The 13,190-nt window shown below is 48.1% G+C and overlaps 7 protein-coding genes across 7 annotated transcripts; all 7 read right to left on the bottom strand.

Moving 5' to 3' along the window:
* Nucleotides 1-424: 424 nt before the first annotated feature.
* Nucleotides 425-1,286, bottom strand: BT62DRAFT_906011 (uncharacterized protein; the record flags this gene model as incomplete). The annotated part of the gene is made up of 5 exons (XM_043183621.1): nt 425-580; nt 640-662; nt 722-769; nt 830-980; nt 1,041-1,286. The coding sequence occupies 5 exons, from the start codon at nt 1,284-1,286 to the stop codon at nt 425-427; spliced, it is 624 nt and encodes a 207-aa protein (XP_043035966.1).
* A 3,009-nt stretch (nt 1,287-4,295) lies between these two features.
* Nucleotides 4,296-5,056, bottom strand: BT62DRAFT_384155 (uncharacterized protein). Its single transcript, XM_043180728.1, has 5 exons — nt 5,035-5,056; nt 4,750-4,976; nt 4,588-4,698; nt 4,428-4,536; nt 4,296-4,372 (listed from the first exon to the last, which is right to left on the bottom strand). The coding sequence occupies exons 2-4, from the start codon at nt 4,879-4,881 to the stop codon at nt 4,480-4,482; spliced, it is 300 nt and encodes a 99-aa protein (XP_043035965.1). The 5' UTR covers nt 4,882-4,976; nt 5,035-5,056; the 3' UTR covers nt 4,296-4,372; nt 4,428-4,479.
* Nucleotides 5,057-7,301: 2,245 nt separating this feature from the next.
* BT62DRAFT_384046 (uncharacterized protein) lies at nt 7,302-8,627 on the bottom strand. The gene is made up of 5 exons (XM_043180727.1): nt 8,589-8,627; nt 8,117-8,535; nt 7,873-8,044; nt 7,684-7,814; nt 7,302-7,621 (listed from the first exon to the last, which is right to left on the bottom strand). The coding sequence occupies exons 2-5, from the start codon at nt 8,372-8,374 to the stop codon at nt 7,481-7,483; spliced, it is 702 nt and encodes a 233-aa protein (XP_043035964.1). The 5' UTR covers nt 8,375-8,535; nt 8,589-8,627; the 3' UTR covers nt 7,302-7,480.
* Nucleotides 8,628-9,373: 746 nt separating this feature from the next.
* On the bottom strand, nt 9,374-9,742 carry BT62DRAFT_383952 (uncharacterized protein). Its single transcript, XM_043180725.1, has one exon. The coding sequence runs from the start codon at nt 9,626-9,628 to the stop codon at nt 9,410-9,412; it is 219 nt and encodes a 72-aa protein (XP_043035963.1). The 5' UTR covers nt 9,629-9,742; the 3' UTR covers nt 9,374-9,409.
* BT62DRAFT_936014 (uncharacterized protein) lies at nt 9,387-10,046 on the bottom strand. The gene is made up of 3 exons (XM_043187051.1): nt 9,952-10,046; nt 9,793-9,896; nt 9,387-9,733 (listed from the first exon to the last, which is right to left on the bottom strand). The coding sequence occupies exons 1-3, from the start codon at nt 9,986-9,988 to the stop codon at nt 9,671-9,673; spliced, it is 204 nt and encodes a 67-aa protein (XP_043035962.1). The 5' UTR covers nt 9,989-10,046; the 3' UTR covers nt 9,387-9,670.
* A 237-nt stretch (nt 10,047-10,283) lies between these two features.
* BT62DRAFT_383928 (uncharacterized protein) lies at nt 10,284-11,282 on the bottom strand. The gene is made up of 4 exons (XM_043180724.1): nt 10,886-11,282; nt 10,655-10,829; nt 10,550-10,597; nt 10,284-10,496 (listed from the first exon to the last, which is right to left on the bottom strand). Exons 1-4 carry the CDS (start codon nt 11,111-11,113, stop codon nt 10,456-10,458), a joined length of 492 nt encoding a protein of 163 aa, XP_043035961.1. The 5' UTR covers nt 11,114-11,282; the 3' UTR covers nt 10,284-10,455.
* A 43-nt stretch (nt 11,283-11,325) lies between these two features.
* BT62DRAFT_383984 (uncharacterized protein) lies at nt 11,326-12,578 on the bottom strand. The gene is made up of 3 exons (XM_043180726.1): nt 12,473-12,578; nt 11,893-12,413; nt 11,326-11,787 (listed from the first exon to the last, which is right to left on the bottom strand). Exons 2-3 carry the CDS (start codon nt 12,289-12,291, stop codon nt 11,539-11,541), a joined length of 648 nt encoding a protein of 215 aa, XP_043035960.1. The 5' UTR covers nt 12,292-12,413; nt 12,473-12,578; the 3' UTR covers nt 11,326-11,538.
* Nucleotides 12,579-13,190: the final 612 nt, after the last annotated feature.

The following is a 13,190-nucleotide window of genomic DNA, read 5'->3' as shown; positions in this document are numbered from 1 at the left end:
TTTTTCCTTCGGATAGTTGAATTTTGCGCCAGATGAAAAAATATTGTCCAATGGGTCCGGGTACGAGTCTAATCTCGGGAAAATGTGTTCGGATGGTCCCAAGGCATCGATAATTTCCCTACATTTCCTCTCAGACCAAAGATATGCTTCTTTTCAAAAATTTCCAACTTCTGTTCGGATTTACTTATGGTATAGGGTCAATTTTTTTTCGGATCGTGTCGTAGGTAAGATAAGTAAAAGAGGTGCACTTTGGGCTCTTATTGGATCTAGACGTATTCCGGTAGACTTACTCTCACATGATACAGTAAAATATCCATAGTCACGAACCATCATTGCCATTTTGGCATTTCCTACATAATAAGAAGACAAGTACGCGAGAGATATTCCTAAATCTTCTAAACATTGACCACTGTCGCTACCCGACTTAGGCCGAGCACGAGCACTTCTGCTTGCAATAACCATCACTGTTAGTGATATAATCGATGGAACCGTCAGGTTGAGTTTGTCCTCCACGGTTGATCGAGTCCGCGGCTGAGTGGCACTGGGAGAAAAGGGAACAGGTCAAGAGGGGGCTTCCGTTCTATCAAAAAAACAGTCAGCCTCGTCTCTCATGCAATACATGATCCGAGTGTTGCAGACCTTTCCGTTGACATCGTGGTAGGCTGAATCAGAAAAGGCCAGATCAGACAGAGTGAAAAAAAAAGGAAAGAATAGGACGAACAGTTAACGAAAATACACCCATTAACACTGTCGCACATGGCCTTGCAAGCTAAAAAACATTGCATCGTGAGAAACGCCGGTTAGGAGAATTTAGTCCGAATCAACTCACCTTCAACGGTATCGACCAATCCGTAGGTCATGTAGTCGACCGCTTCGGTGGCGCCGGTAAGGTTGGAGAACAGCTGGGTGTAGCCATCGCTGCTCGGAGACGTGGGGCACTGGAAGCCATCATTCTGTTGCTCGAGGAGCCAGCACAGGTACTGTTAACGACGGTTAGCATTCCTCACACGGGGGAAGTAGCAGGGAGTGGCAAGACTGACGCTGTCCTGGAGCCAAGGCAGATCAGTGAGAGAGTCTGGGAGGTTGTCGGGATTGTCGCCATAGTACCATCCCGGCGTCGTGCCTTGCTCCCAGGGAGTGAGAGGAGCACCGTAGGAGTTGCCCGAGGTGAGGGTGTCCGTGGCGATTGTGGTGTCCGTAGTGTTCGAACTGTCGGTGCTGTTGTCTGCACCACGGACGAGGAGGGCGGCCGTGATGGTTACGAAAAGAGTAGAGAAGGAAGGCATTGCAGTAGAAGAACTTGAAAGCACCGCTGAGATGAAGCTCGAGTTGCTGGACAAAAAACGACGTTCACCCTCCAATTTATAGCGACGCGTTCTTCAGGTCCACGGAACGAATGACCGAGTGCCTGAACTCGGAGTGCGAGGATTGAGTGATCCTATGGGTACCTGCAAGAAGGACAGTTCCTTGATATTCATGAAATTTATGTCAGGTACCTGAGCAGATGAATAGGAACCCAGACACAGCGTTCTTGACTCTTGACAGTCTCTGGCATACGCCGCCCCCAGAATACATTCGATGCGCTGATCCAGGCGCTGAAAAAACCGTACGTGGAATAGAAAAACCTCCGTTTCTCTATTATGATGGAGAGCGTGCATCTACGAACGTGACCGAGTACGAAGCCAAAGCGGCCATAGTCAAATTAAGTATGATCCTCCTTAAAAGCATAGCCGAAGTGCGTGTAGTCGTGACAGATTTTGATGAAGTGTATCCGTAAGCTCCGTTGGTTTCGAAAGACGAGAGGTAAAGTAATGTACAGACATATGAAGAGAAATTCAAGGATTGCTAACAGTTCGTTAACGTTCCACACTAAAAAGAAAAAACAAAAAGAAAAAAAATGCAGAAACAGCGCCCGAAAACGTACCTGCTGAATGTTAAGGTCATTGCCCTGATAACGGAACAAATGCGGCTGTCAGGCAGCAGTAACAATGTGTGGAACGGTCTTTCCAAAAGCCCATGGCTAGCGGATCCGGCTTTTGAGAGTTCTAACCTCCAACAGAGAGCAAGAACAAGCCGATCGACAGAGTGACAATGCCATCACTCGGAGGACGAAATTGCCGCCCGACATCATGCCGAAGTTTTCCGCACAGCACCTGACTCTGAAGGAAATTTATTCCTCCATCATACCCTTGATATTCTCAGAGCCCAGAGTACGAGGGCAGCTCCGGGCTTAAGCCCGCTGAAAAAGTAGAAGGGACTTATTCAGGCTGTGGCTGTCGAAACTTGCGATTCGGAGTCTGCCCGATCTGGAGACCTCTGGACATCGTTCCAGCCTCAGACGAAGCGCCCATTAACGTTCTTGCGCTCGAAACTGTCCAGATACTTGTTGGTATCTTCATACATTAATGTTCCGTTTTGATGCTTGGCAATAATATCGAGTTCAAAGTTGACGCATTATCTAATAGCGGGAAAATAGACGGTTTCATAGCCCAAGTCAACTGGGAAACATCATTCAGCGGTGTCGATGATATAGCGTCTAGGATAAAACAGACTTTGCGAGCTCGGAAGCGCAAAAAGCAGACGCACTGCTGATACATTTCTGTCGGATTCGCATAGCAATGTCACAGAAAACGTTGCGTTTCGAGATTTGAAGGAGAGGCAAAAGCATCGACAACAGAGGCAAGCGCATTTTAGCTGGTAAAAAACGAACCCTTAAATATTTTGTTTTAGCGAAGCCTTTCAAGATCCTGAAAAGACCTTCAGTAAGACGATATAACAAACTTGTCCCCCTTTTTACTGGAGCTGAAATTGAAACCTTCTAAGGTCCCAGCTATCAAAAACGCACCAGCCTCTACAATGATCCCTGTGCACTCTAGCCTTTCTTGATCAACTGCGCCTACAGCGAAGCATCTGGTAAATGAGAAGGAGATAGGCGTGAAGAAGAGGCGGCTGGAGATAGTTTAAGGAGAGCTGTATAGGTTTGAGGATTTGTAGATCTGTTGCGATCCTTTGCATTTCGGGTTAGGTTGTATTGGTATTTGGGACGACTTGGAATGGAAGGAAAAAAGACGAAAGTCAACGAAAATGCATCCAGTAACACTGCCGCACATGTCCCTGCGGGCTAAAATGGCATCGTGAGAAACATTGCGTAGAAGACAGGTAGTCCGGGTAGCCATACCTACAACAGTATCGACCAGTCCATAGGTCATGTATTCGACCGCTTCAGTAGCGCCGGTATAGTTAGAGAAAAGGTGTCTATAGCCATCGCTTCTGGGAGAGGGACTAGTGTGGCACAGGAAGCCGTCGTTCAGTTGCTCGAGGAGCCAGCATATGCACTGTTATCAACGATCAGCATTTAGCACACGGGCAAGTGGCAAGAAAAGCTGACGCTATTCTTGAGCCAGGGCAGCTCGGAGGAGATATCGGAGATATTGTCAGGAGAGTCGCCGAAGTACCAAAGGAGTTACTTTCGTTGAGCTGGGAGCTGATGTTTGGGTGTCTGTGGAGGACGCGTTTGGGCCGCCGAGCATGATCCGTGAATGCCCGGGGAGATTGAGTGTCCGCCCGCGCGGAGTGCGAGGCATTATGAATATCTGCAAAGAATTGCAGTCAGCTCCTTGATGTTCATGAAGTTTATATGATGTACCTGAGCAGACGAGTAGGAACCCAGATGTATTTAGGACTTTTGATGCTCTTCTGCATGGGCCGCTGTTTCCGGTGCTGGAGAAGGCAGCTTCTGTGAGAAGAAATCGTCCATTTTCTATCATGTCGCAGAGCGTGCAGCTCCGAGCTCCCTTGAAAGTATGACCCTCAACGAGTGCGATATGACAGAGTTCTGATGAAAATAAACTTTAAACTCGGTCGATCTCGAAATAGAGCGACAGAGTAACATGCAAGAACGGCGGTTGAAGTCAAGCGAGAGAGAAATCCAGGGGATTTCCTTGACAGTCGACAGCTTCCCACTCCTGTTAATGTTCCACGTTAAAGACCACCTAACAAGTAGCAAAAACACAAGCGTCTGTCGCCCGTAAACTTACCTGCTATATATTACAGTCTCGCACGTTAAGGAATATTGGCACCCCACGGTAGCCGAAGATATGCATCGTGAGACGGGCTTGGACCCGGGGAGCTCGGCTTTCAAGGGTTCAGCCCTTAATAAACGGTAAGACTGGCTTAAGCCAGAAGCTATGACTAGCCTGAGCCGGGGCCTTTGGCGCCAACGCTGAACTTTGAAGGTTCCATCATCAGAACCTATCTCCGAGTTGATGCGTTATCATGAGTAAAGAAGCAAGAAATGCAATACTATTGGCATTTCGCTGTAGAGCGACACGACTGCAGTTAATATGGTCATCGAAGGAGATCCATGTTGTACCTACCCATGAGCATGGACTTCAGAAAGAGTAAATGTATAAAAATGGAACCCTTACTACGAAATATGATCTTCGCCAACTAGTAGTACATACAGAAAAGACTCGACCATCATTTGCATACTTGCTTGGGAGCTACTTTCAGCTCGATGAATGACACGGAAGGTATCTACAAGGAAAGATTCAGTGGTGAAAACGTCTCAGACCAAACATCACGAACAGATGGAACGCTGGCCTCTCCGTGTGCCTCGGCAGTCTGTTTAACAATCTGATTCATCATCACGATTGTACCTGCTAGCGCCTGTAGATCCTTATCATTATTTTCGAGTTTCTTGATTATCATTCAACGAAATGCAGCATAATTGATATGGATTTCACGTACCTCAACCGCCTCCAAGACCACTGCGAAACATCCTGCCGTGTCCTTGATGTACAGAAATAGCGTCATTTCACTCGCAGCAGTGGTAAACTTGGCACTCCGAGTACAAGTACCGATATTAAAAGATCGAGGCATACGAGTGGTGGAGCATGTTCCGATGGGCCGGACCAATGTCAACGCCCATTAACAGCATCACGATTTGCAGTACAGATGACGGATCTTCTCTTGATCTAATCTGGACTGATATATCTGAGAAAAAATGTACGAAAGCAAACAAAGCAGACGTACAGCCGAAGAATTTCCTAGAACCAATGCTTCACCGTCGTCGTCACGCAGCAATGCCACAGGAAATGGAGCATTGGTTATGTTTCGTGATTCAAAGGAGACAGAGCAGCATAGCAAACGATATGAGCAGTTCTGTAGCAAGACACAAGTACCAATGTCAGACATACATCTTCCACAACGGCAAACAGGACGTACCAAGGCCTGAATTACAACACAAAGATGCCCGGAAATGCGCATATATAGTGCTTGTCATCGCTAGAGGTCATAGAGGAGGCGAGAAGACAGCATTGGTGGTGGTGATGAAAGGAAGAGAGCAGATGCTGCCTGCCATTTTAGGACTTGACAATCAACCACCACCACGGACCGGGCTCGCTGCTCGTTCTGGGTATATGCTCCTCTTTCTCTTCCTTCCGACGTTTCCCATCGATGAATCATGATGCATTGGACATTCAAGATCAAGGAAATGCTGAGCCTACTAGTAGCAGATGAATGCTCAAATTTGTGCTAGGAACAAACGTGTGTTTGCCAAAAAGAAAATCCGAAAAGCTCGTTCTCATGCCATCTACAGCGCTTTTGCCTTGCCTAATGATGGCCCCGACGACGAATAGACAGGGACCAGCATGCTCATTGCTCTTCTCTGAGCCTGGAATCATCGTATTGTGCTCCAGGTCATATACGCGTAGGGCGATACGGTGCAGAAACCGCTGAAGATATCGCTTGACTTCGTGTCCCGCTCCTCAGTAGATGCGGGCTACTGTGGGCCTCGGTGTCTGGAAGCTATATTGGTACGCTTCGTCTCTAATATTCCAGGCTTGTCATCTCCTGATAATGATATCTAGAGTGTCGTGAAATGCGGCAGGGATGATCGTCCGGCACGTGTCTGCTCTACCTTCAATAGTTCAAGTCGTACTTATCATTGTTCAGATATCCTTCGCCGCTCTTGAGGGAACCGAGGACGAGGTTCTCTTTCTTGCCGCCAACATAAAAAGAACGTAACACCAAAGGTAGAGAGGGGGGCCCGAATGGCCTACGGTTCAAGCAGCTCACAAAGTATGGCCTGCTCTACGGTTTTGCTCTGTCTTTCCCCCCTTTCTGACTCATTCACAATAGCACGGGCACGTTATTTTGCCTCTTAAACATATCAAAACCCAAGCCCATTAGCGCGTCTTCAGCATGTAGGTATGAAGCATCACTCCTAAGAAGTAGAGTGCTCTGTATCACGTATCTATGTATGCAGGTTGGCTTTTAAGCTTCATTCTATTTTATCTTGTTACCTCACCCCATTGAAAGAAAGCGGCTTCCGCGTCGATTTTCATCTTGGTACGACAAAGACGCCGCGAAGCGTTGGTTGCCTTCAACTCAGAATATTGTTACGAAACCGGTGATTCTCGTTCAACCCAGATCCGTTACGAGATAATCGCCCGACGATCCTCCGTTCGATGTCAAAGTATTGCGCATCGCCTATTTGTAACTTTAACGGCCAGACTTCGTCCAGGCATATGTTCGGAAAACTGTTCAAATGTGCTTCTCACTTGTGTGGATCATAAGACTCGGACGGTACCGATAGCAGCACTCTAGTCTGTGCCGACGTCTGCTTTCTCCTTAATTCCACCCCAAAGACCAAGGCCCTAGATTTGCGCCCATCAGCCATAATGCCGGTCCCTCGAATGAATGTAAGTTTGTTCTTTTAGTGCTACCAACCACCGGAGTCTGACAGAATCACTCAGCTGACTCCTTCCTGGCACCACTTCACACAGTGCCCTGCAAGTTACCAACAGAACATGCACTCCGGCATCTCTCATCTCGTTCCTATCTGTTTCAGTGAGACCCCATCCACCTAGTTGCATTCGGTAGCTCAGAGAGTGTTCCGCCTGTTTTTTTCAGGCTCGATCCGACACAGATGGAACCATCTACCAGCGTGTTGGTCCATCCTGTAGATGAGTACGAGACGGATTTAAAGGCTAAGACTGGGGTGAGGGGGTATCTACAGATGGGTTCGTATAAGGTTCGTTCGACGGCTGTCTCTCCTGATGGGAAGTGTTGCAGCATATCATCTATTACGTGACATCTCCCATTGGCTTTTAAGGCCATCAAAGCTTGGGAAACGAGCGCCAGCGGCCGTCCTTGATTCAGAAGTTTGAATTGGAGAGTAATAGATGTCAAGTGCGCGAAGCATTTGGCGGAAGACCCATGTGGTGTGGTGATGGCTGTGAGGGAGGGAGTTAAGACAGAGGCGGCGGACTGGGATGGTGTGAGAAAAAATTGCACAGGTTTGGCGTTCGGTGGGATGGTTTCTCGGTCTCTTTTGAATTTTTGATTTTGAACGTACTGTGGTTCTTTCCCATTGCTCACGAATAATCACTGGCATATGGGTATTTCGCAGGTTCTGCGGGCTAACAAATACATAACTATTCATATCGTTCCTTGTAGTATCTTGCGATACAACGAATCACTTCGTCTTGCAATACCCTGCACTGTCTGTGATGAAATCGACAGAGCCATCGGGCTGGGTCTGTCCTCCGCAGTTGTCGGCGTCTGCGAGGGTGTGGCACTTGGAGAAAAGCGAGCAAGTTAAGAGGGGACTTCCGTTCTATTGATGATGCAGTCAGTCAGTACAGTGTCTCCTAAACAGCTGGCTTTGAGTGTGCATACCTTTCCATTGACATCGTGGTAGGCTGTATCAGGAAGGTCAGTCAGCCTGAGACAACGACTCGGACAGGATAAATAGCACGAACGATTAATGAAAATGCATCCATCAACGCTGTTGCACATATCCATGCAGGCTGAAATGTCAACACATGAGAATCATCATTTACGAATACTCAGATGGAATGGATGTACCCGCAACTGTATCAACCAATCCATAGGTCATGTAATCGGCTGCTTGGACGGCGCAGTTAAAGTTGGAAAACACCGGCTTGTAGCCATTGTTGGGCGGAGGGGGATTGGGTTGGAAAGGAGGCACGGGGCAGAAGAAGCCGCAATCAAGTAGTTCAAGGATCCAGCACAGGAACTGTTGGTGGGGGGGGGGACAGTTGGTCAGTATTATTTTTTTTTTGCCCAGTGAGAGGTGAGCGAGACTGACGCTGTCCTCCAGCCAAGGCAGGCCGGGCCAGAAAGATGGGACGTTGTCGGGATTGTCGCCGTAGTACCACCCTGGCTTGGACCCTTGCTCCCAGGGAGGCACAGGAGCACCGAAGTTGTTGTCTTGGTTGATTTGGGTGTTGAGCGAAGCCATGGCTTGGATGTCCGTTGCGTTCAACGAAGCATCGGTGGTGGTGGTGGTACCGTGCACTGCGATGGCGGCCGCAATGGTTACAATGAGAGAGGAGAAGAGGCGCATTGTTAGCAGTATCTGTATGGAGCTCAAGTCGCTGGGGGAAAAATGAGGAGGCCTCCCTCTGATTTATGGGAACGCGTTCAGGTCCACGCAGACGATGGATAGGCCTGGATGAGAGATTTTTACAGTGCCTCGCCGAAGAGTGAATTCATTGTCAATGGTACCTGCAGAGAAGAACAATCAGTTCCTTGATCTTCAAGGAATTTATTCCAAGTACCTGACCAGATGAATGTGAACTCAAAAAAGGTTGGACGCGGCGTTCGTGGCTCTGCACGGTCTTTTGTCGCGTCCGTCAACGCAGCACTTCTCGTGAGAGGAACAATCGTTTTCTCAATTGTGATGCAGAGCGTGCATCTACGAACGTGACCGAGAAACCGAGGGCAAAGTGGCCATACCCAAGTATAGCGTGATCCTCCTTAATTTGAGGTTATGTGCGTGACCCTCAACGCATGCAGGTTACGACAGATTTTGATGTAGGTTAGCCGTAAGCCCTGTCAGTCGAGACGCGTAGGATGACGGGTGAAGTTGGCCGATACGGAAATCTGGCAAGGACTGGGCTGAATCTGTGGGCAAGTTGTAGTCGGGTGCGTCTAATACCTGCTATGGTAAGTAAAAATAAAAAAAGTAGTATCGCTCGAAATCTTGTCTGCTGAATGCTAACAAGTTCAGGATTGCGATGCCACGAATCACCAGTGGCTGCCGAAGAGAAGGTCTTCGGCAACGTCAAAAGTTATGAGCGGAAACGGCCGGCCCGGGGGATCATTCGCACGTTGTGCTGCCGATACCGACTGGACTCTTTTCGTGGTTTCCGAATTCGTCGGATGTCTGCGGTAGAAAAGTTCACAGTAAATAAGCTGAAAGAGTGTCGCGGCTGATGATGAGTTCAACTCACGACGTTACTTATTTGAAACGACTCGTTTCCTGCAGGCGAGAACAAGGTAGTAATGAATGGTTAAAATCCAACTTTCTAGTCTCAAATTGAGAATAAACTGCTATCATCAACCTGGATCCGTATCACTGCGCCTTCAACCATCGATGTCAATGTCGAAGTTGGAAGATGAATAGGAGGTTGGACAAGGTGAGGGGAAGATAAGTATAAAAATTTTGGATTGTAGTAGAAGTGGCGACTCTTGGATTCACGAACAACAACGTGGATGCCAGTTTGACGACGCCATATACTCCAAAAAATACTTCTTTCCACTGCAGATCCTCGCGAGCCAAGCGCTCTTCCTCAGCAACAGCATCGATTTCGGCCATCTCGTGCAGGATTTGCTCAGAGGTGGGTGGAAGTCTTCGCAGCTAGGCAAGGTTCTTGAGGGCACCATCTTTTCGGTTAACTGACGCAAGCCAACGAGGCGATTCCTGGGATTAGATCTTCGTCAGTTCTACATCCAGCACAAGCATTGTGTAGGAATAGGTGCCTTGATAGTCAACAAGCCGAAGGCCATGATACTAGCCGGCACGAGCTGGACCCCGAATAGGATTCTCCATACGTTCTGCCGCTGGAAATGGGTGCCGATACCGTCTTCGGGTGTATCGTTGTTAGTGGATGCTAGTGGTGACAACTTGAAGACACGTACAATTTATGAAGTAGGACAGCATAACTCCAGTGGCCATCATGATCTGGAACATCCCGTTGATTCGTCCTCGAACTTCTTTGGGCGAACACTCGGAGACAAAAGCTGGGGCTACAGCGATATCCCACCTACTTCTACACCAGAGATGACTCGCCTTGCATAGTAAGGTTGAGACTATTTGATGGGGACGGGGCTACTGTAGAATAGCGCTTTTCACGCGCAATAGAGTCATCACTATGGCATCTCATCGTTCAACTGGTATAGTCAACAAAAGTACGGACCGGAGGCTAATTATACGGTAAACGTCCGCTTCAGCTACGTATCAAATAATCTGATCACTAATTCTTGCAATACCCTGCACTATCAGTAATATAGTTGAGGGAGCCATCAGGCTGAGACTGCCCTCCGCGGTTGTCAGCGTCTGCGATGGTGTGACACCTCGAGAAAAGCGCGCAGGTTAATTGCGGACTTCCGTTCTACCAAAGCAATTAACCCCATTCCTTATGTTTATCTGAGAGCGCATACCTTTCCGTGGACGTCATGGTAGGCTGCGTCGTAAAGGTCAGCCACGAAGGAACGAGGGAAAAGAATTACGACGAACTATTGATGAATTGGCATCCAACAACGGTATTGCACATGTCCATGCACTCTAAAACATTGGATCGTCAATTAAAGGTCCCAGGATGTACGAGCTGCAGATTCGTACCCTGGACAGTGTCGACCAAGCCATAAGTCAGATAGTCCCCTGGGACCACGGATCGGACGGCAGCAGTGTAGCCGGTGAAAACCTCTTTGTAGCCGTTCTTCGGAGCCTCTGTGTGGCGGCCGGTGTTAGGGCAATAAAAGCCGCAATCCAACAAGCTAAGGAGTCCACAGATGACCTGCGGCGAATGAATGATCAGCGGAAATTCTAAAATAGCTGTAAGAAATAACTAACGACGTCCTTGAGACAGATGAGAGAGCTCGAAGGATGGTGGTCGCCGTAGTACCATCCCGGCGAGCAACCGGCGTCCCAGGGGGGAACAGGCGCGCCGTAACAGTTGCCTTTGTTGATTTTGGCGGAGAGGGACGCTACGGTCTCGACGTCTGTGCGGTCATCTAGGGAGGCGCCGTGAACCGTGAGGACGACAGCAACAGTTGCGAAGAAAGTGGACAAGAAACGCATGCTCGAGATTCTGGGGAACGAGAGATATCCAGCATCCAGTTTATAGAGACGCGTCCTGGTCGGCACATGGACCAGTTTCCTCAGGGGAGCACGATTTGCTTTTCTGGCCACTATCTCAGCGCGGCGCACAGGGACTAACTCGGAAATGTGCCTGCATTGAAGAGCAGTCAGTTCCTCGATCTTCACGTAAGGTACTTCGACACTTTAACTTGAACTCGCGGCGCTAATTTGAACGCCCCTGTTCTGAAGCTTGAAGCTTGAACGTTCAACTTTTTCGAGTTTTCGTCGAGTTTGCACCCCCTCCCCCCACCCTCTTTCAAGACAATGCAGATGGATTCTCAGAGGGAGCATCTGAACAAGTTCGAATTGATAAGCATCCGCCCGCAAACCTGACCGAGAATCAAGGGAAAAGCGGCAATAGTGAATTATGCCGCGATCCTCTTTGATTTGACGTACAAGCCTGTCCATAATCTTGCAGTAGTAAACGCATCGAAATCGGCAGCTTCTGAACCAATAATTGAAGCATCACGATGTCCGACATTCCCGAAGCGTTGCCACTGATGGTCGACGGCAGAGATTCTCAAGTCTCGGTCGATGATTAGCTTTGAGTGGAATGACCACTCCAGGTAAGTATGAAGGTCTTCGTAGGCCTCGGGAGTTGCCAGCGGACAAAGCTAATGAAAAGGCAAGCGTCGTTAGAAAGAAAGAACCGTTCAGCAAATATTTCCGGAAAGTGGCATGTCCAATGGTGCGAGGAAAACGACGGATTGGAAGCTCACCTTTGTGGCTCTACGGCGCTGTGATAGGCGGCTTGTATTTACTTGGACACTGTGACAGAGGTGGACGAAAAGGCAGGTCACCTTCATCTTTTCACGTCGCCTCCAGTGATTAATCTCCAATCTAGGCATATTATCCAGCAGACAGTTTGTCCTGGACCAGATGACCAAGTAGTGGAACACTAAAGATTCAAGACAGCAGGGCGTAGCTCTCCTTGAGCCTCCTTCCACAGTATGGAACGACTCTTCATCGCTTTCCGAAGGCCAATCGTACGATAAAGAAAGGCACGCAGGGCATGAGAAAATCTTGGCATCTCCCCGTGGATTTCCGGATTGAGACAGAAGCTGGAAGAAATGCGGACCCGGAAACGGAAATGTGCAACAAGTCAAGCGTATGATCATACACGGTCAGCGGAAAATGACGGGAAAAGCCGAAGATAGCTCACTGAGTGGCTTAGTCCCTAGTCTAGGCTTTCATTTAAGGAGTTCAGAACCGTAGTGAATAACTCAATCGATTGTAAGCGCTTACGAGCAGGATATTTTCGTTAGATAGTATTAATATCACGGAACCGACATTACAGACCACGGAAGCAAAAGATGAATGCGTCATGGATACCTAACAGGAACATAACATTACGGCCCAGGGTCATTTCCAGTTGGTTATAAGCGGAGAAGATCATACTGAAAATGATAGACCTGGCGGATCAAGAATATTGCACTGGCTTCTATTAAAGATGAGAACCCGGCGGGTTCATTTTCATCTGCTGTTGGCTAGGCTCTAGCTCAGTGGAAATAAAGCTCTGGAACCTGTCCGATAGATGATCAATTAATGGAGCCTGTCGGTAGCGCGGTTTCAGCCTGCGGGAATTGTGAGAGTATCAGTGTCGTTGATTTAAATAACTTTTGGAACGAGGTCGTGATGGAAGGAGTCTGACACGTCAAACAATCCAAATTTAGTCATCACCGCTCACTATTTCATATACAGTCACGAGGCTTCTACTCGATCGTATCGGATCGATCGGAGGTAAGTGTCGCAAAAAAAAATTTCAACACTCTCTGGAACTTGGGTGAACATCCGATAAAAGAAAACAGGTCACTAACGGCTTTATTTTCTTAGACGGCTGCGAGTTGCATTAACCCATATTTCACTAAATTATATCCAGAAGAGTAGTATGGTAGCCTGGATCTAGATGGAACTCGGAATCTAATCGCAAAAAGCACTGCTACACATTGATAAAAAGACATTCTCTGGGGGAAGCTGAGCAGAGAATTTAAGGGTTTGTTCGTTCAACGGTCGCTGG

Source organism: Guyanagaster necrorhizus, assembly GCF_019112545.1.
Source record: "Guyanagaster necrorhizus MCA 3950 unplaced genomic scaffold BT62scaffold_29, whole genome shotgun sequence".
Lineage (NCBI taxonomy): Eukaryota > Fungi > Basidiomycota > Agaricomycetes > Agaricales > Physalacriaceae > Guyanagaster > Guyanagaster necrorhizus.
Note: the sequence above shows the minus strand (reverse complement) of the source record. Positions and strands in the feature narration are given on the sequence as shown.